The 23124-nt window shown below is 36.1% G+C and overlaps 2 protein-coding genes across 7 annotated transcripts in view; one reads left to right on the top strand and one right to left on the bottom strand.

Moving 5' to 3' along the window:
- Window positions 1-23124, top strand: part of MACROD2 (mono-ADP ribosylhydrolase 2) — a 1944634-nt gene that overhangs the window by 831527 nt on the left and 1089983 nt on the right. The window contains exon 6 of one of the 6 annotated variants that reach the window (XM_082743706.1): window positions 21377-21397. The exons of the other annotated variants lie outside the window; for them this stretch is intronic. Coding sequence (XP_082599832.1) covers window positions 21377-21381 — 5 coding nt within the window. The 3' untranslated portion in view covers window positions 21382-21397. Of the gene's footprint in view, window positions 1-21376; window positions 21398-23124 lie in introns of those variants that run through there. 6 annotated transcript variants of the gene reach the window in all.
- Window positions 9131-23124, bottom strand: part of LOC309871040 (uncharacterized protein) — a 243437-nt gene continuing 229443 nt past the window's right edge. Inside the window, exon 4 of the mRNA XM_082743714.1 lies at window positions 9131-9412. The gene's annotated coding sequence lies outside the window, so the exon portion shown is untranslated. The remainder of the gene's footprint in view (window positions 9413-23124) is intronic.

The following is a 23124-nucleotide window of genomic DNA, read 5'->3' as shown; positions in this document are numbered from 1 at the left end:
TTCACAAATATGGGAAATGTTTTGTTAATGTCACATTGTCACCTTGTTAAGAATTGTCGTATTTTTCACATATTGTTTTTCTTGCATTAAATAAGTCATGGCATTATGGTGCAACCATAAGTTTCACATATGATGATTGCTTTATTTGTGGGGATGCTCCTGGCTGCATTGGGTCCCTTTGAGACCACTGTCACAATTGAAAGGTATAGAAGTCTAACTCCAAAAAGTTTAACTCCAATTGAAAATTAATGTCAGTACTTCCTGAAAATCTTTCTCGGATACAACCTTTGAGGGAATTACATCAGAAGATGTAGAACCGAACTTCCTAATAATCCCATTTAGATAACTCTCTTTCCAGAGTTTCATACCTACAGGCACCTGTTCTTTTTTGCCTGTCCTGTCTATCTCCCTCCTTTCCACCCCTCTTATTCTTCAACTGTCCTTACTTCTAAAATGCAATATTCTGGTATATATTTGGCCTCTGACACTGCCTTGTTCCATCCTCAACCTGATCAATTCAGTGAAGACCATGCAGTTATAGAATTAGTTAAGGAATGAAAGCCAAGGATGTGAAGGGGGAAAAAAATTATTTTAAATGTTATAACTATTTTATTTCTGTCTGCATCTTGGCTAATCATGGCATTCTTTGAACTAAAGTAGGGCCAAAAGTATTGGTATGCTACCTTTCTCAGCTTGGGTTCCCCACAGAGCAGAGCCTGAAACAAGGATTTGGGTACCAGCAATTTACTTAGCTGTTATTCCAAGAAGTAGAAGTGAAGAAGCAAGGAATAAGCTAAAGAAAAGAGCAAAACTCCCCAAATGATACATTCTTGATCCAGTTAAACTGTGGGCAACTGAGGCTAAATCCTGCTGAGGACTCTTTGATGAATAATTATAGAACACACAGTCTTAGAAGCATTCCTTTAAACGGCATTGTCCAACAGGACTTCCTGATGATGGAAATGTTCTATATCCACATTGTCTGCTTGGAATATGGCTAGTATGATTGAGGAATTGAGTTTTTAATTTTATTTAATTTTAATTAATTTAAGTATAAATAGTCATATATGTGGCTGGCTACTCAATTGGACAGCTCAGCTGTAAAGCATCAAAGTTTCAGGCATTAATAACTCATTCTCATATGCCATTTGTCAAGGTTTATGGGAAAAAGAGTTGTTTTGTTTTGTTTTGTTTTGTTTTTTTAAGGTGATAGATATTTATTAAGTGAAAAAAAAGCTCTCAAGACTGAGAGGTATCCCAACAGAGAAGCCCGGGAAAAAGGGTTTTAACTGTCATACTTTCATCCTAGCCTACGTGGAGACTAAAGTATCTGCCCAGGTTGAGGAGCAATCCCTGAGGAAAAAAAGTTGAGAGGAACGCTGCCGTGGTATAAGGAAACTGCTCCCCACAACTGCAGAGGAAATCATAGAGGGGCTACTGGGTTAGGCTGGAGGCATAAAATGGCCACTATATGTCTTGTAGGACATTGAAAAAAAGCAATATTTTGGTACATTCAAATATATTTTTCTGATTCTGTATCAAAGTTCACATCACAAAACATTTAATTCTGGTATAAATCCTAAATTTCTAAGTCAATTTAATGCTTTGAAACTTTTAATGTTTTCTAAATAGCTGGATTTTTTTCTTTTAAAACTTTAATCATTTTTATTTTACTTTAAGTTAGTCACTAGGACGAAATCATCACCATGCAAGTTGAAAATGCTATCAGCTTTACATTTTTATTTTCATAGAAGTGCATTTAAGTCAGATTCAATAATAATAAAGACTATTTCCAGTTATTTGTCACTAATGAATGCCATAGCTTTGTAAATTACATAAGCTAAATTTAAAAAAAGTATAACAAAAACAATGTGGAAACTTTTAGTGATTCAAATTACGAAAAATGATGAGACTTTATCTTCTTAAAGTTGGATTTTAAGCATCCTGTGCATATTTAATTTTTTTAAATTGAATTTTCTGAGAAAATACTGCTTATCCCAAAAGAAATCCATCAAGCGCTAAGACAGTAGTGTTCATGTAGCATAAATGAGGCTAAGTAACACATTAGTGTGCTTCTCTGTAGATATTAAAACACAAACTTTACTTTTACTTTTTGCATTTCTATGAAATGACTGTTTAAAGGTGAGGAATAAAGGCCAAAATTTGCATTTAAATGGAGATATTTTAAGAAGAAATGCCGTTTTGTGACCTTTACCCTTGCCATTAGTGTGGTATGGCTTTTCTTTTCTTTTTCTTTTTTTCTTAGGTAGAAGAATCAAACTTCAGGAAAAAACATTAGAAATGGAAATAAACTGATAGAAAATACTTAGCATGACTAACTTTCTAGAGTGGTATTTGCACACCCCATAGGGAGGGCAAACCTCTTGGCCATGAATCAGTTCAATCATAGTTGACAGTGAAAGTGGGAGAATGATTCCACTGGCATAAATTAAGGGCTATAATCACTGCAGACTCACTAGAAGTAAAAAGTTAAAATAAAAAGAGACCAGCTATGTTGGAGACCATAGGTTATTAAATTTCTTAATCCTTTGTATTTACTGCACATATTTAAAATTTCAAGAAGATAGTTCGGGGTGCCTGGGTGGCTCAGTCTTTAAGTGTCTGTCTTCTGCCTTCGGCTCAGGTCATGATCCCTGGGTCCTGGGATGGAGCCCTGCATTGGGCTCCCTGCTTGGTGGGAAGCCTGCTTCTCCGCTCACACCCTCCCCCTGCTTGTGTTCCCTCCCCCTGCTTGTGTTCCTTCTCTCACTGTTTGTCTCTCTCTCTGTCAAATAAATAAATAAATATCTTTTCTTAAAGACACTTCAAAATATGTTAGAAGATTTTTATATTTGCAGAGTGTTTTGTATCATGATACACCTACCCATGAACAACCAGAATCACTGATTGAAATAACTTTATTCTCCTCTCTTTCGAATTATACTGGCCATTGTTAAAACTCAATGGGATTGGGGTAATAGACATTAGGGAGGCATAAATTTTAAATATGTTTTAAGTTATTCCTCTCTGTGCATTAACCAGTTGTTCGTCTATGAGAATATATATTTATTTGAATGGGTGAACAATAGAGAAAGATTGATTTTTTTAAAGCCTATTCTCCCTTAGTATGGTGACAGAGAACTAATAGAACATTTGTTGAATTTAGTTTTGCTGTTGTGTGTGTGTGTGTGTGTGTGTGTGTAAACTACTCTATAACAACTATTTTATTTAAACTGAATCAGCTCCTTGGTACTGGTGGTCTCCTGCTGTCACTTTTTTAATGTATTACTTGAGTCTTAGACACATGAGGAAAAAGACAGCCTCAGAATGCCAGACCATTTTACTTGGTTCAGGAATCAGAGCATAAGGTAGGGTAGACACATGAAAACCATGTATTTGAGGCAGGAGTTCTGCTAATAAATGAAAGAATGCATGAAATATAAGTTAACACCGTGTCCATACCTAGTCAAGGGTTTCATACTGAGCAGACAGATGGTAAGATCTAAGACCACTAAAAGATCTTTTTTAGAGAAAGAAGTTTGGTAGTCATCATTGGGGCCCAGCCATTGGGAAACAGGTATGTATTAGGCCATTCCGTTTTTGGTCCACTAGGGAATAAGATCTAGAAATTCAGGCATTAAAAGTCCAAGAGAAGGTGAAGGAACAGCAGAGAGGATAACGCAGGAACATAGTTGCTATGGAACTGACTCATATAAACCGACCTGCGCAGGTGTCTAGGGTCAATGTATCACTAAGAGTTAATTGTCACCTGATCACATCCTGGACCAGAGGAATTTCTATTGTCATTGCCTTGAGAGGGGTCATTATGCCATCCTCTTAGAAACTGGAAATTAAGAAGCCACTGGCTATTATAATTCAATTTTTATTTTTACCTGTTTCTTAGTAGATGATTGACACAGTACCAGGCCACTTCACACATAATATCTTGGTACTACTTGGCGCTACATTCCTTCTTCTTGTCTACAATACCCTACTTTCTTCAGAAAGAGACAAATGTATTACAGACATAGTTAAAAATGTTAATGTATTAAAATAGCAACCTGCAATGCAAAATTTTACCATGGGCTTTTTTATTCCAATATTTACTAAATGACACTAAATTCTCAAATGAATATATTACAGCAGAATTCTGCAAAGGATTGGTTGTTCATAATTATTAGACAAAAACAATCAAACAAACAAAAACTAAAAAAATTGCCCCAAACCAATAAACATGTGGGCTCTTTACTAAAAAATATTTAGGAAATGGTGGGTTAAACAGAGTTAAGCAGATTATCTTCACCTTTACTTCACCATACATCAGAGTCTTTAAATTTGTTAATAGGCAGCATACTGTCTCAGAGAGAATAATGTTTGCAGTTTCCCCAAGTCATTTGATCTAGGACTAGTTTATATGGAATCATCTTAAGAGACTAGTCTTCTATAGTACAGTTTCTTCAAATCTTAATGTCCTAGTTTCATTCATCACTAAGAGAAGCTATCCTCAGGAAAACTCAGGGAGTGTTGTTGGGTTTGGGACCACTGGTAGAACTTAAAAAAAAAAAAAAAAAAAGAAGCAAAGACAAAGAAGGATTCACATCAAGGCCCCAAAAGGATCAAGGATCAATGTTACTGAAGGAACATGAGGACTGTATGTGAAGCTGGAATCTTCGATAGACAATGGCAGTGACTCTGAAGGGACATAATTTTATAACTTATAAAATTATAAATGCTATCCACAGGTTGCCCATAATATTTAATCAAATTCCAGAAGCCAGAACTGACTATATAAACCCTTACCTACCTGCAGCGTGAGGATTAATTTATGGGAAAGATGTCCACAGAGGGTGGTTAATGGGAAGTGAAGCTCTTAGAGCTATGTTCTAACTTCTAGTGATGATGGGCAGTGAAACAATAGCAAACTGAATGAATCAGTTCGGCAGAAATATGCATAAGAATCATAAGCCAATTGATAACAAATATTGGATAATCAATAAATATTTGATGAAAGAATGGATGGAAATAGATTGTAAAGAAAGTAGTTATTTTTTATAGAGTTCAGAAAAGTTTTTTTAAAAAAGATATTATAAAAAGAAATTCTGTGATGATTAGAAGCGTGTGATAGATTGTTCTGTAAATTAAGGATAGGTGAAGGTTTCCTTTTTGCTCATTAGCCTATTTCTCTTTACAAGCAAATTTTGATTCCTAAAGATGAAAGTGGAAAGTGTTTATTACATATTCATAATATCTAGAAAACACAGTTCAATCTTCAGAATGAATTTTGTCTTCCCAAGGACCAGAGGATAGGTTATGAGTGAATCTCTTCATAAAGACACACGCTTACCACTGGGACATTGTTGGTTGTCTAACAGACAAAAAATTGTTACATGATTAAACAAACAAATAAGCTTGCCACATCAATGGAAAAATTCATATGTGTTTAAAAGCTCCCAGTGAGGAGAATCATATCTGAGAATATCTCCTCCCAGTGAGGAGAATCATATCTGAGAAATCATATCTGAGAATATGAAGTGTGTTCATATCTGAGAATCATATCTAAGAAAACAAATACAAGTCAACCTTTTAATATTTTTGTTATTTAACCAGTTGGAGTAGAAGTGATAGGGTATATAACAAAACCTTGGCAATGTGTTTCCTCCCAGTAATTGTATTTCTTTGTAAATTTCTGACCTTAAAACTAACTGGCCTTGAAAGCCCCTGTTTTCATAATTCCCAAGATCCAATGTCTGATATACTACTACAAAAGGGTGCTGGAAATAAGAGGAGCCACTTTTTATGGAACTGGTCAGCCAACTCAATAAAATAATCATTTTAATCAATTTTTCCCACTAACTAGCAAAACCATATTTTAGTATAATAAATTCTTACATCTTACATAGGAAACAAGATACCAGTGGGTTTACCCAAGTCATGCTCAACCAGGGAATTTGATTTGATTAGTGTCTTGCATATACTAAAATAATTTTTCTATCTGGACACATTCAGGACCTCATGGGGAGGTATCATGGTGTGTTTCTGTTTTTGTTTTTCCATGAAACATTTCAAACTTATCACAAATGGTGGCATGCCCACAGAAGGAAAAATAGACTGTAGAGCACAGCCAAAATAAACGAATGAGAAGGACAGACTGAGAAAGTACTAATTCCATACTATGGATAAAATAAGTAAAAGAAAAATAAGAATATTGCTCAAAGCTTTCTTTTCTACTTGGTAGGATTTCACTGTAAAGAAATGGTTTCGTTGGATTATTTTTTTCAATTTCTGTTAATATTTCTGTGTGTGTATAATCTTTTGCCCATCTCTTTCATCAGGAACTATTAAATTCTGTGCCTAGAGAGATGTTGTAAATCAGCTACTATAAAATTAGGATATGCTAGAAACTCATAATTAATTGTATAAAATTCTTTTACAAGACCAGACAGTGATTCTACATTTTATGTTATATTAAAAACTGAGAAAATGTTATTTGTGAAATGTAATAAGGCAGAACATTATTACGTTCATATTGAAAGTCTGACTAATCTGAATGGATTAAAGGTGCCTTGTAGAATATCTTGTATTAGTTGACTAATTCTTGTCCTCATTATTAATATTTTGAGCCAACTGTAATACCTGCAAGTAAATATCTATTCAAAATAATTTCATAAACATTTCTTAATCATCATAGACACAATACTGTTTGCTGTGTTAATGCAGATTAAATAGCATAAATTTACTTTTATCTCCATTTAAAAAAAACAAGTTTTGAAAAGCAGATTAGTGAATGGCTGTCGCCCTTGATAAAGCTGTTTCACATCTTTGGAGAGCTTAAACATGATACAGTGAAGTGTGTTCACTGTCCCTTGTGAGCATTAAGTGGTTTGTAAGATAAAAGAGAGAAACCAGAAGTGAGAAGGTTTCTATTACAAACTTAGTCATATCATATAAAGGGATGGCATGGATTAAAGCCCTGCTGCCACCCTCTCTCCCCCTCATCTACCAGAACTTCAACTGTCCTCTATGACATACAACTGAGCAGGAGACGTAGAATCACATTTTTCACAGGGATTTGAAATGTCTTTGTGGTCATGGTCTGGCAGTAATAGAAACCATATGCTGGGTCAGGAGGAAAGCTATCTTGAAACAGAAGAACCCATCTCTTGGCCTAATGACCTTGGGAAAGGTTAGTCATCTTAATGCATTTTTCCTTGAAGCAATGTAAGAATTGTTTGGGCCAGTTTTCCCTCTATGTTACTCTAAGTTGTGAGATGTTTAACCACATATTATCCATTAAGAGGATAATTTTGGTGATAAACAAATGGTTAATGTCAGTAGCAATAAAATTCTCTTCCAGAGGACCTGTTAGGTGATTTATTGTAGATTGATTTGCATATCACTTTGTGATTTTAAACTCCTTTGTTTTCCTAATACTTAAAAACACAAGTTTGATGGAATGAGAGAGAGCATAAAATTTTTGATTTAAGCTGAGTACTTTGTAGACATTTGAAAACCAGCATTGTCTTAAGTTACATTGCCTTTGGAATGCCAGCATGTAAGACAAAGAAGCAACATGATCTTTGTAATGGCTGTTGGCCCCTCTCCAATTGATACACACACGTAGGTTATATGGATTGGGTCACTTGAGGTTTCCCATTTCCCATAAAATAATGTTTATCATGGCCTAATGGGGCTCAGAATTGGTCCCTAAGTAATTTTTGCTCCAGTCTCTTGTAGTGATCAGTGAGCATGTCCCCAGATTTGACAGTGACTTAGAGACATTAGCCATTTAAAATGCTGCTGGTAGACTGCCATCAGATGGCCAGTATTTTGGTGTGACCCACATTTAAAGGAAGGGAAATGTATGTTTGTCTGTATGTATGTACATACGTATTGGTACTAAGAAAGAAAATTTTTCTTCCACTGCTGACTTTTGATTATAAATACAAGCAGGTGTTTTCTAAAATTTAGATAAGGGTTTATCAGAAATTCCCAATATCCTGCTGATAAATCTCCAAACTATCACTCATCTTTTGCTGTTTTCTCAGATTGAAGGGGATAGTGAAAGTGATGAAAATATTTCTTCCCTCCCCCTTTTTTATTGGGATGTCTGTTGCTCAGGCCTCTAGCTGCTTCTATAGAGCTCGTGACTTGAGATAAATGGGATATAAAATGTCTCTTAAATTTTCCATTTCAAACTAGCCTCCTGAAGTGGTAAAATAACCAAATCTTAACCTTCCTCTGCTTTTTTGGGGGGTGGGGTGGGCTTCCTCTGTGTGTACTTGTCCATTTGTGTCTAAGAGACTGGGGAGGACTTTAATCAGTTCTCTTATCAGCCAGTACTACATACATTAAAACTAAAAGAGAGAAAGGAAGGTTGAGTTAAACCAGCCCTAAAAATATTGATGTTCCATCACTGGAAAGGTTGACAGGTCTTTCAAAGGAAGGTCATTTTGGAAGCTTAAGAAACCTTTTTCACTTAACTGTACTTTTTGCTCTTATCTGAAAGCTCATCACAGTTCTCCTATAATATTTTATCATGATTCTGATAGGTTTCAGAATGAAGAATGGAACATGTCTTAAAGAATACAGGGCTCATGCAATGACATTGCACTTTGAAATAAGCCAGAGTGATTTGTCTTCATCAAATGTTCCATAATGATGTTTTATTTCTTTTACTGCATGAAATAAAATCTTGTGATATTATTTCAAAACATCCATTTGTAAGTTTTAGACCAAAACCATGAATGACATTAAATGTTTTCAAACATATTTAATAAATATTCTTTTAATGTTTGTTCCATTGCTGATTTTCTAAATATCTTCCTTTAACCAATATTACAATTTATGTCTATCAAAATTTCTGTACATTGAAATAATCGTGAAAATAGAGAATTTGATTATAGTTAAATTAATGATGTTCCATAGGATAACTTTATCATGCAGATAAAATAATGAAGAAAAGAAATTAAATAGGCATTCCATTGAGACTTCCTCTGACAATCAAATAAGAGGTTTTGATTGAGAAATTCCCTAATTAATGTAGATTGAGTGAGTGAACTAATTTCTTTGTCATTTGTTTTAGTAGGAACTTTCCACTGATGTAAGGGAGCAAAGGGAGGCCCACCATCTTCACTGTCATGAAAAAAAGACAAAGAAATAATGAGGTTTTGAAGTCTTCCCCCAGCTTTCAACACCTTAGCTTAAAGTATTGGAGACCACCTGAGATTTACCTTCCCACTAGATATTTTCGAAAAAAAAAAAAAAAAAAAAAGGAAAGCGAGGGGAAAAGTGTGCCATTGTCACATATAATATATTTGAATGACACTATAATGCAGCTTTCTTAGGTGATCAGATAGATGTGTCTTGATGTTCAATTGAATTTCAGCTTTAACATCCTTCATCAAGGCAGTTACTACATTACAATGTTATAAATGAAAGCTAAAAATGACATAATTATAAGTAAACTCGAGTTTGTCTTATCACTAACCATTTGTAACATAGTAAAGGACCATAAAATAAATTACTTCTTAGGTGATAAATATTCCATAATCTTGTTATTACTTACACCAAGTTAGGTTTTAAGACTTTTCCTTCAGGTGAAGTTTTATAGAATAGAGACCATGTCACTTTTTCCCCCTAGACACTTGGACATTCTACTTTTTTTTTTTTTAATTACCTTTTGTATAATCTCCCCAGGGTAGTAATCACTAGCTCTAGGTATTTCACTTAAACTTTCAGATTTAGAGGTAGTTTCTCAAAATTGAGACCTATGTTTATTTAAAAAAAAAAAAAGAAAGAAAGAAAGAAAAAAAGAGAAAAGATACAGTGGTAGTCTTCTCTGCTCTCTTTATAATACATCTAGGAAAGTAAAAATGTGTACTGTTATTCTTTGTAATGCTTTATTACTAAGGCAGATATAATAACTTTCAAGAGGGCTCTGATAGATTTCTAGAGTCAGAGCAAATATTTGTGTGCAATTAAAGTAGGAAATGACACCCTACATTTGATGAGACATTTTTGAAGTTCTTTGGCTCTCCAAATTGATCTTTTCCATCTCTAGAATTATTTTAGTTTTTGATTAATTGTTTCACTAAGATACAAGAAAACATTATCACTTAAAATACCATTTATATTATGTTGAAATCTCTTCAGAGAAGCAATGGAGTACAATATTCAATCAGAACAGAAGATGAAATGAGATGAACCCTAGGAGGCATGTCTGGAGACAAACTTGGGCTCCATTCCCTGTCTTTACTGGAGTAAACCTATATGATTGTTTCCTGTGAAGTTTAACTGTCAGAGACTATATTCCCCTCCCAACCTCCTCTGCCCCTCCATCTATACCATCAACACCTAAATTAAGGCCTTTATCATTTCATACCATGACTGTCAATATGGCTTTCTCTCTGGCTTCTGCTCTACTGTCTTAGCTCCCCTTTTACCATCCCTAATTCTGATCCGCTACATAATTTTCCTAAAACAACCATCTGATCATCTCATTTCATGTTCATAAACTTTTCTTGTTTCTTTATTGCTTACAGAGTATAAAAATTTAAGCTCTTTCTTTGCATTATGATTGGGGCCAGGAGATAAAGCAATTATCCAACTTAATGGCCTCTGAAAGAAATAGTAGAACTTCTCTTTAAATTTATTTTTCTTATCCTCCTCAATTTATATGTTTGTGTATATTTTATATCATATATACTTTACCAATATAGTAGTGTATAACTGATGGAGATGTATATATTAGGGTATGCTCAAAATGCATTTTATTGAAAGAATACCATTTAAAATAAATCACACACACACACACACACACACACACACACACACACACACACACACATTATAGATCAGTGAGGTGACTTCTTTCTTTCCTCTTTCCTTTTCCACTAGGTTGGCCAGGCAGGTAAATTAAATCTGTTCTGTTGGTAGATCCAGAACTAATCTAGAGACATTATCTAAATCTGCTGTAGGAGTTGAGATTTGCTTACGATTTTCTTCACATGAAAGTAGTTGGTCTGTATTGTGGAGCCATTTTTTGCTTTTTTCCTTTCTGACCACTCTTGTGCTCTTGGGCATGTTTCAAAGGTATTACCAACCCATTTCTTATATTTGGCCTGGAGTGGCTCTTATTTGCTTATTCTTATTAACTCCTTTACTATTTTACTGTTTTCTCTATATATGTTCCTGTCTGGACATGTTCTTTTTCATTCTGCCATTATCTCCCTGCAGTCTTAACCTACAGCACTATGTTGGGGATTCTTTCAGCCTGTAGGTAGTTTTCAAAACTCAGGCATTCCATGGTCATCTGGTGCTGTTGGTTCCATCATGGCCACCATTGCCACCATCACCAAATTGTCCTGCCCCCACCCATTTACTTTCCCCTCTTGTGTACTTCCTCCATAACATAGAGATCTCAGTACTAATTCTGAGACTTCCCTACTTTCTATTTCATGGTTCATTTACATTGCTTATGAGTTGTTCTTGTATTAGGTGCTAAAAAATGGTGTTCTTACAGTGGTCTGAGGCTAAAATGCCTCTCCAGTCACAACCTACCTGTTGAAATCCTATATCCATCATTGCATATCTAGCTCAGATAATGGTGATGATCATCAAACAGCCTCTATTAATCCCCCTCACTGAAAGTAACCTCTTTCTTTCTAATCAGAGGCCCAGTGGCATTTATTTTGTGACATTCTTGTTATAGCCTTGTAATATCCTGACTTTACGGTTATTTTTTATAGCTTTTAAATAATATATTTTATAATATCTAATCTGCTAGTTTGTAAGTTCTTTGAGGACAGGTTATATGTCATATTCTTCTTTTATATTCCTGATTGCCTAGTTATAGTTATATTAATATATGAAAGGCACCATTGTATTTTTAGAGGGGATTACATGACTAAAGGAAATGTTTCACAATGATGTATTCTTCTCATGGAATTTTTTAACCTAACACTGCTGAGAATTCCTCAAGTCAGCAAAGAGATAGTAGTGCATCATTGTGACACTCCTTTGAGGCACATGTTTATTCAGTGCCCACCCTCTTACAAGAAGATATTTAATAAAGAAAGAAAATATGTAGCTTGATTATATGCTTAGCCAAGAAATTTCTTTTGCAGTTCTAAGGAAAAATCTCCAGCAAACCCAATTACTCTCTCAGCAATGCACTTCAAAGGAGGGAAGAATGCATTTCTTGTACAGAATTCCTGGATATGTTTGATCATTAGTCAGGGCAAGTAGTTTGACTTGAGGCTATTTACTCAGCAGGAATAAAAAGTACAGCATTGCTTCAACCAAGAGGAGTGTCCCATACCTTCTCCAAGCAGAATTTAATTTGATCTGTCAGAGAAGTTATAGAGGTTTGCTATAGAAATGAGTCACGATCAGTAAGATGTGATTGACTTTGGGCTATTAAAGAGTCCTTCCCTCCAAATGGCCTTTTTTTTTTCTTTTTTTCCCCCTAGTTATAATTATAATGGAGACACTTGGCACCAAGTAACTGAACAAGAACCTGAGAATTTCACAGAAGTGGTTATCACTGAAATAATTTTTGTTTTTGTCAGTTTAAACCTTGCTGTCATACTTGGAGCATGAAAACCTTTTTTCTTTCTTTTTTTTTTTTTTTTTAAATACATGTAAGTATCCTATGGCCAATGTTCATTTCATCTGGGAAGTGTAATAGCACTTTGAAGATTTATTTATTTACTTATTTAGGGGGAAGGGCAGAGGGAGAGTGGTTGTCTAAAGCAGACTTTTTTTTTTAAAGATTTTATTTATTTATTTTACAGACAGAGGTCACAAGTAGGCAGAGAGGCAGGCAGAGAGAGAGGAGGAAGCAGGCTCCCAGCTGAGCAGCAACCCTAATGCGGGGCTCGATCCAAGGACCCTGGGATCATGACCTGAGCCGAAGGCGGAGGCTTTAACCCACTGAGCCACCCAGGCGCCCCCTAAAGCAGACTTCTTACCGAGTGCGGAGCCAGCCAGGATCCATCTCACAGCCCTAAGATCAAGAACTGAACCTAAACCCAGAGTCGGCCTCTTAACCAACTATGCCACCCAGGAACCCCTGAGAATATTTTTGATGCAGTCAAAATATGAAATAATGTCATTAGACTTCTACTTACAAATATATGAATATTTTGTAGAGAAAATCAATTAAAGGAAAAAAAGGCCTTAAAAATGTAAACATTTAAAAACATACATATTTTATTATATAAGGTAGACTTTACACTTTCTTGGAAAAAGTTACACATTATTTTTCAACGTGTGATTTTCTGGCACTTAAATTTTTTTTAAGATTTTATTTATTTGACACAGAGAGAGAGGGAGATCACAAATAGAGAGGCAGGCAGAGAGAGAGAGAGAAAGAGGGGAAGCAGGCTCCCTGCTGAGCAGAGAGCCTGATGTGGGGCTTGATCATGACCTTGAGATCATGACCTGAGCTGAAGGCAGAGGCTTAACCCATTGAGCCACCCAGGTGTCCAGCACTTAATTTTTTTTTTTTTTTAAGATTTTATTTATTTATTTTACAGACAGAGGTCACAAGTAGGCAGAGAGGCAGGCAGAGAGAGAGGAGGAAGCAAGCTCCCTGCCAAAGCAGAGATGCAGGACTCGATCCCACGACCCTGGCATCATGACCTGAGCTGAAAGCAGAGGCTTTAACCCACTGAGCCACCCAGGCTCCCCCAGCACTTAAATTTTAATTGAATTTAATTTCAGTTAAGTTTGTTACTATTTGGCATAACCTTCAGCTAAAATAATTAATAAAGTTTTCCATGTTTGATTTTCTTATCTCACTTTTCAGGAAAATAATGCTTTAAAATTTATAGAAAATGAACTGGTTTATAACCACAGATGCTTCAGATAATATCTATAATATAATATATAATATCTATTTGTAATTTTTTGCCATGAATATTGCCAAAATAATTATTTATTTTTTAATTTTTAAACAAAGGGAAAATAAAACCCCAAAGCACTAGTGAATCTTTTTATTGCTATTGGTTACTCTTTAAAAAGGGTAAAACTACTTTTGTAACATTAATTTTAAAAAGTTAATTCCCATGTTCTAATGGGATTGTAATGAGTTTTTCTCACAGTGAACTCTAATGAGTTTATAAACGTGCTGCCATATTTATGGTAGAGGCTATGCAAATTTGAGTGATGTTTATTTATATATGCATTCCATTTGGGAGTATATTTAGGGACCATAAGCTTGCTGGAGAATTTGTTATAGGAAAGAAAACTTATGAAGAAGACTTTTTATCCCAGGAGTGGAATTAAGGTAAAATTAACAAGGATTCGGAGTTATCTTTGATAACTTTTTTATTGATTTTTATTCGATTTTTATTCACTTTGAGGAAGTGTTGCTTGTTCTTTCTTTTTTTTTTTTTTTTTGATGTTCAGCAGAGCAGTACAATGCAATACATAGAAGCATAATGTTGAATTTTCATAATAATGCTTGTGATGCAAATGAAGAACACTTCAAAAAGCAGGTTGATTAGCATTTCTTGGTAAGATGACAGTCCCCTCTTTTTTAAAATTTTTGTTCATTAGTTTTATCGGTAGATTACATATCCAGATTTCAAATTTGAAGTGCATAGTTTTTGCTTATAATTATAATGTGAATTTAAATAGTTTTAGATTGTGCATTTAAAACAATTCTTCTGTCACTAAATTACACTCTGAATTAATGAGCTGTTTGCCACCTCTGAGCCCTTTGCTTTGAAATTCAGTCCAGTTTAAAGTGAACTCCAACCATTTCAGGCCAGCAGCTCACAGAAGGTTGCAGGATTAATGAGCTCCAGGGTGTCTGTGGCTCTCTTAGAAGCATATATCACTAAATTCTATTCTCAGGGAACATTATTCTTATGCAAGAAGAAGATGGGGAGCTGAATGCAGAGAAATGGTATTTAAACAAATGATTTGATAATTACTGATACTGGGTATACTTTCATCCCACTAAGCACACAGGAGACCAGAGCTTTTGCCTTCTCTAACTGCAGTGAAATTAAAATTGATGGATATTTTAATAAGGCTACTAAGGTTGTTAAAACAATGTTCCTTCATGGTTTATTATTCAACTCTTTGTTTTTACTCCACTTAATGGACTTTCTAGGGCTTGAATGAAGAACTTACACACATACACTCTTAAGTACACTTACATGCGTATAATCTTGGACATGGTAGTCCATTTATAAAGCTTTATCTTTCTCCCTAGTTATCCTGTGGCAATTACCAGGGTTTTCCTCCTCTTAGATCTCCTTGAGGCATCTTCTGAGTTCAAACAATGAAGAGAGTAAAGCAGGAGAAAAAGTTGTTCCTTTATCTTTAGAGTAGCATGTCTTGGTAAGTTGAACATCCACTTTTTAAAATGTTTTTTTTTAAATTCCATATGTAGATTATATAGCCAGAGTTTCAGGTTGAAGGCAAATCAAACTCTACCTGTGGGGAGAATTATCTGTCTGAAGTTGAACCGTTTATTTATGACAGCCTGAGCTAAGGTTGGCAAATTCATGGTGATCCTGTGGATACCCCTTGCTCTCAGGTAGACATCGGTTACAATGTTTTCTTCAAAGAACCAGCACTCTGTATATTAAGACATATCCTCAGAATTCTCAACACTCCGATCCCGGCAGCCCCTACCTGTGGACCAGAGTTAGCAAGTGAAATAAACATACTTTCCAACTTTGGCTTGGTCAACCCTCTCCTCCAAAGTTAGGTGATCTGTCTGACCACTTGGGCAGATCTGCGAGATCCCAGCCTATCTTCAGCGTCAGATTATAAATGATCCAAAGATGTGATGATATTGGCATTTTTGAGTAGATGAATTACAGTATTCTCTTAAATTTTCCTAATGCCCTTTTTACCAGGATTCAGCCTCTTCCTGACTATTCCTTACCAATTAACCATTCTTGCCATCTACATTTCATCCCTCCAACTATATTCAAGTATGTCTCCTGAACTTACCGTGTTTTAACCACTTGAGTATGAAAATATTTTCTAATGAATAAATTGGCATCTTCAAATTGAAGATGTGTTGTCATTGCAACTCTAACTTTGGTGTGCTGGGGCTGTCTTGCAGCAGTGGCAAGCAAAGTGTAGGCCCACATCAGGCATTATTTGATGTTCTTGCTCAAGCTCTCTTGACAGGTAGTAACTCTCTCATCTGAAAGCAAGAGGAGATGTAGTAGCTAGAAGTCCCATTACCAATAAAAATAAGCTACTGGCCCCTACTCTGGCATTTGTGTTTCATCATAGCATATCTGATGCAAAAAAAATCGAAGAAAAGGAAATTTCTCTTATTCCTGAAGTGACCTATCACTTAAAAATCCTAACCCCAAATCTACCAAAGATTAGGTATGCTTCTATGTTGGATTCTCAAAATTTAGATTTCTTACAGCCATGGTTTAAAAGTGCAGAGTATTTGTAGTCACCATGGACATTGCAATTCTGTTTGCAATTTTTTTTCTTTTTCTTTTCTTTCTTTCCTTCTTTTTTTTTAAATTTATTTATTTGACAGATAGAGATCACAAGTAGGCAGAGAAACAGGCAGAGAGAGAGAAGGAAGCAGGCTCCCCGCTGAGCAGAAAGCCTGATGCAGGGCTCTATTCAAGGACCCTGAGATCACGACCCGGGCCAAAAGCAGAAGCTTTAACCCACTGAGCCACCCAGTCACCCCCTGTTTGCAATTTGTTATGTGAGAAAACAAAGGAACCCAAAGTTGGGTAGATGGACATCTTATGCCTCTATTATGTAGATGACTTGAAGCTCTATGACAATTCTAAACTCAAGCCTAATAAAGTATGAAACATTCTAACGAATATTCTTGGAGATATGCAAATAGAGTTTGGAATGGTAATATGCAAATCAGTTGGGCTGGTGCAGGTCCAATTTACGCATTCACTCTCAGAATTTTAGAACTTCATGCTTTTCACTCAAGGGGAAGAATATACAAATCGACTTCCTCTAGGTGAAAAAGATTCAGCCAACATTAAATATTTGAGTTTTATTGGCCACTGTTGTGTCAGGGATGTAAGTAGAGTATCTTATAGGCATCCTAATGCCATTTTAGGAGCTAATTAGTCCCCTTCATGATTAAGGAGAGATAAGATTATCCAGGACCCCTCAAGCTGATGGATGAGTTTTAGAAAAGTTTGCTCTTAGATGCAGCTAGAATCTCTAAGTACTTTAAGTAATTAAGATACTGAAATCATTTAAGTAATTTAAGATACTGAAGAAATTACTACATATAGCATAGTATGTCTTAGTTAGAATTAGATCTATATACATATAGAAGTATTTTAGGATGGAAGACATTGGACTGGTAGGTATTAAAATGTGAAGATGTTACTAGATATGGGACCTCAACATAGGAAGAGATGAGAAAACAATGATGATTCATAGAAAGAAAATAATGTTTTAGAGAGGGAGGAATAGTGGGGAAGAGGAAAAGAGTTTAGCCCAGATTTTGCAATTTCTATCATTTTCATAGCAGTGATAGTCAAACCTTGAGTGGAAGACTGTTATGACATGCAGTGCCTCTATGCTATTGGGAAACAAGGTCTCACATTAGTTAAAAAAAAAAAAAGCTTTCTGCTAGGAAAGGAAGTGAAGTAACTGTATCTATGAGAGCAACAGAAATGATGAAGAACTAAGTTGTCATTCTGAGTAAGAGTTAAAAAAAGAATAGCTTTTTTTTTTTTTTTCCTATAGAAATTTATGGCCGTAACTTCCTTAGTTTTGGAACTTCTTGGACATTTTGATTCCATTCCCATTCCCCCCGGAGAGCCATCCAAGCTGGAGGTTGGACACCATATAAGGGTTTTACCGTTTTTTTTGAGCTTTTAGCTCCTGGAAAGATGTGATTACTTTAGTTGCTAATGAACTTAGGTCCCTAGCACAGAACAATTACCATGGAATATAAGGATAGTTTCAAGAACTTAAGGGAATTTTACCAAAGTCTGTTTAATCTCCCCTCATCCCATTTACAGATTAAAGTTGAGAGTTGGTAGGTTGTTTCCATGGAGGTATAAAATTATATCTTTGGATCAACTGTTCTAGGGTTAATTTGAGTCAACAGACATTTTTTCATGGTTCATATGTGAAAAGTAAGGTTGTGCTAGGAGGTATAGGGTATTAAGATGAATGTAAAGAAAATGATTGTCCTTAACTAAGATGGCTTGAGGGTCATGGGTAAAAAGATGACAAAGTTAAAAGGTAAACTGTGGTAAATGTTATTCGATAAGCATAAATAAAGTACGTAGTCAGCTTCAGAGAGAAAGAAATATGTGGAGCTAAAAAGACCCCAGTAGCCACTTTGATTTTGGGCTCAGTGATAACTGTTTCTACAACAACAACTGTTTCTAGAACAACTTAATTAGAGTAGGGCTGAGGTATAGAGGAGGGACAAAAAAATCACATTGTGTAGAGGAGGGAATAAAAGGTGAGAAAAGAGACATGAAAGTAGATCACTCTTCCAAGAATTTGATAAGGGATGGAAGGAGGCCATGTGGCTTTGTCAACTTTATACATTTGTATTCCCAGATAGCATCCTCAGCTTGGAGAACCTATAGTAACATTTGATATGGGAACGTGCCCTGACATGGTTCTGTGGCAGGCTTCACATTCTGTGGATGCCAACCTGAGGTCTCATTGAAGTACCATATCACAAGACCCTTGAGCTCCCATGTGTCAGCCTGATTGGAACTTAAAACTAGGGGAGTGATGGGAAATCATATGTCCACCTGGAGAGAAAATTTTGGCAGAAATTTGATTTCATTGCTTAGCATTTTAAATGCTCTAGGTTGGGAAGGCACCCATGTCCTTACACAGGTCAAGTTTAATTCTGTACTGTTAAATTCAGCAAAATTATCCTGAAGTACTCTGTATAAGCCTTGCTTTGGCTCAAAGGTCTATAAGATGGTTAAAAGAAGTCCCTGCTTTCAAGAAACACAATCTTCTTGGAGAAACAAGAAACCCAAGTAACATTTGATTGTAATCTGATGAATGTTAGTACAGCAGAGGAGTGGTTGATGGGTTATGAGAGTAAAGATGATAGGCATCTAATACAACTTGGGGCATTTCAGAGGCTTCTGGAGAAGGTGACAATTGGATGGAGTCTTAAAAGATAGGTCTGACTTATCTAAGCAGCTGTGGAAAAACCCAAGAAAAGACTTCCAAGTATGAACCAGCAAGTGTGGTTTTAACCATATGAGGATAAGACTAATGTCAGAGTACTGTGAATGGTGAAATGTGGCTGGAGAAGGAGCAAGGGCCTGGTCAGGGAAGGACATGTTGTGTCAGATTCCTGGATTTTATTCTATGGATAATGTGGAGCTACTGTAGTGTTTTAAGAAGGAAGGAACCTGACTTATTAGTCTTTTTATAGAGGTTATTCTAAGAGGTGTGTGTGTGTGTGTGTGTGTGTGTGTGTGTGTGTGTGTGTAGGTTGGGCAGAGAGACCAGGGATATAAAACAATTCTTCTGGGTAAGAAATTTTGGCCTGAATTTGGCCAGAGGAAATGGGGTTGGAGAAGGCAGGTAAAACTGTTTTTTTGTTAGTGAACAAAATCTGGGGTGGAAAAAAATTGGGTACTTGGATGCCTTTCAAGCTCTGGCCTAGTTGACTGGAAGTGCTTTTCTGGCTTAGTGAGAAGCATCTGCCTGTCTAAATTGTGATTTTTTCATAGACATTTTAAAAATAGGGTGGAGTTTGGAGACCAAAGACAGAGCTCTATAGAGTCAGAGCAAGGAGGTGGGGAACCATGAAGGAAAGCAATAAAGAGAAATGGAAAGGCAAGTAATTATATGCTGTTGTGACCCGTGTCTTAGGTCACATTTTGGTTTCAGTTTTCCATCAATACTTCTTTCTTTTCCTTTTCCTTTCCTTTTCCTCTTTCTTCCTTCCTTCTCTCCCTCCCTCCCTTCTCCTCTTCCTCCTTCTCCTTCTAATCACTAAATGCCTTCAGAAATGAGTATGATCTATTCATGGAATTTCCATGGCTTGCATGAGGAGAGCATCTGAGAAGGGAGTTTTTGAAAGCACTATGATGGTGGCCAAGTATGTGCTTATAGCATTTCATTAGACATCTCTAAGGAGCAAGACAGACAAATGATCTTGTGTGTGTGTGTGTGTGTGTGTGTGTGTGTGTGTGTGTGTGTGTATGAGAGAGAGAGAGAGAGAGAGAGAAGTGGGAGAAATGACAAAACTTAATAAGTAATGAGAAGAATGTAAAAGGAACGATGAAGCATAACTACAATTTGAGTGGACCTTACTTACTTAGCCCTTAGAGTGCATTTCAGTTGTGTTTCTTGAGCCAGGTGGGCAGTTTGTTCATTTGGTTGGAATTCTGGAGTAATGAGGTCAGAATTAGGGGCTTAATACTTCTGCAGGGCATTTGGTTTTAATCTACTCCATGACCCCAGAAGGACATTTTAACCCTCGTCATCACCCTGACTTTTGTCTTTGAGTGCAGGGAGGCACCAATCAGAGAATGTAGATGGCTTTTCAGGAAATCTGTCTTCACTAGGAGAAAACTGTGGTCTGATAAGTAGGATTACCCTTTACATAAAAGAACAGCCTCTTCCATAATTAGAAAAATTAGAAATTGCTGTGAGAAAGGCAATAACGGGTTGCTACTGAATACCAGTTCTTGAATCTGGTTTATTAAAAAAAAAAAAAATGGAGATCTGGGAGACTTGTTAATTATATAGCCTATGATAATAGTTAATATCGCTGCATTATTGCCCTTAATCTGTGATTTACTGAATATTGGTAGACCTGGACTTAACAATGGAATGTCTTACTATATGTGGCTGGATTGGCTACCTACTTTTATTTTAAAACATCTTAAGTTTAATTACTATGCCACAGTTTGGGCTGATACTTTCTCAATGCAACAGATCTAATGCAGGGATAAATCCAGGAGTTGTGGGGACTGAAACTTACACAACATCTGGGGTAAGGACTCTTTGAGAGAAAGAAAACTTACAAATATAAAATCCATATAGAATTGTTATTTAAATTCATTCTAAGTTGATGGAATTTAAACTCCACTTTAACTCTTCATTGATAATGTTATGCACATTGTTAGAATTGTGGTCAAACTTGGGAAAACATCTTCAGGCCTGTTTTATAGATAGCTGCAAGATTTTAGGGCATTTCAAATTGTTTTGTGCAGGGACTAATCTTAAATTCCTTTGAAACTGACTATCCTCATTATCTACCTTCTTACCTTCAATGTTTCTCATTTTTGCTAATTAAAAAATATACATATATGACCATGTGAACACATTCCTAAGACCCCATCCAAGGCCTTATCAGGGGTCGTGCAAATAAGGCTCTTGAAGCATAACTCCATTGTTTCAGGGTAAATTCGAAAGGAATCCATCAAAATCCTTGAGGAGAACACATGCAGCAACCTCTTCGACCTCAGCCGCAGCAACATCTTCCTAGGAACATCGCCAAAGGCAAGGGAAGCAAGGGCAAAAATGAACTATTGGGATTTCATCAAGATCAAAAGCTTTTGCACAGCAAAGGAAACAGTTAATAAAATCAAAAGACAACTGACAGAATGGGAGAAGATATTTGCAAAGGACATATCAGATAAAGGACTAGTGTCCAAAATCTATAAAGAACTTAGCAAACTCAACACCCAAAGAACAAATAATCCAATCAAGAAATGGGCAGAGGACATGAACAGACATTTCTGCAAAGAAGACATCCAGATGGCCAACAGACACATGAAAAAGTGCTCCATATCACTCGGCATCAGAGAAATACAAATCAAAACCACAATGAGATATCACCTCACACCAGTCAGAATGGCTAAAATCAACAAGTCAGGAAATGCTGGCAAGGATGCGGAGAAAGGGGAACCCTCCTACACTGTTGGTGGGAATGCAAGCTGGTGCAGCCACTCTGGAAAACAGCATGGAGGTTCCTCAAAATGTTGAAAATAGAACTGCCCTATGACCCAGCAATTGCACTATTGGGTATTTACCCTAAAGATACAAACGTAGTGATCCGAAGGGGCACGTGCGCCCGAATGTTTATAGCAGCAGTGTCCACAATAGCCAAACTATGGAAAGAACCTAGATAGCCATCAACAGATGAATGGATCAAGAAGATGTGGTATATATACACAATGGAATACTATGCAGCCATCAAAAGAAATGAAATCTTGCCATTTGCGACAACATGGATAGAACTAGAGCGTATCATGCTTAGTGAAATAAGTCAAGCAGAGAAAGACAACTATCATATGATCTCCCTGATATGAGGAAGTGGTGATGCAACATGGGGGCTTAAGTGGGTACGAGAAGAATAAATGAAACAAGATGGGATTGGGAGCGAGACAAACCATAAGTGACTCTTAATCTCACAAAACAAACTGAGGGTTGCTGGGGGGAGGGGGTTTGGGAGAAGGGGGTGGGATTATGGACATTGGGGAGGGTATGTGCTTTGGTGAGTGCTGTGAAGTGTGTAAACCTGGTGATTCACAGACCTGTACCCCTGGGGATAAAAATATATGTTTATAAAAAATAAAAAATTAAAAAAAATACATATATGACCATGTGAACACATTCCTAAGACCCCAACCAATGCCTTATCAGGGGTTGTGCAAATAAGGCTCTTGAAGCATAACTCCATTGTTTCATGGTAAATTCCTCTTGGATCTAATAGCATAAAAATTTTCACAGAATCTTTCCAAATAGCATTATATTCAATTATCCAATGAAACACTATAACCCTTCGTATTTAGATGCAATGAGTCAGTTGAGGAAGAATTCAGATTTTTATTGATCTTAAACAAGATTTCTAAATAAGGCACAACTCAAATTTTGTCTCTTGAGTTGAGTGGCATATAGTGGCTTATTGTAAGTCTACTATGTTAATATCTTTGTATCTATTACAAGCTTTAATTTATCCTTGTTAGCTTGAAAGGAGGCTAAATTCCTCTGTAAGAACATGAAAACATTTTTTAAGATGTTATCTTTTATGGTATGTCCTTTCTAGTCTGCTGACTAGATTAGCTGTGGTTATCTAAAATTTTAAGTAATCTTTACAGATATTATATAAATAAAAAATATAGTATGTCCAAGTAAAAGCCTTGT

This window comes from Mustela nivalis, assembly GCF_964662115.1.
Source record: "Mustela nivalis genome assembly, chromosome: 8".
Lineage (NCBI taxonomy): Eukaryota > Metazoa > Chordata > Mammalia > Carnivora > Mustelidae > Mustela > Mustela nivalis.
This window is presented reverse-complemented; position numbering and strand designations above follow the sequence as displayed.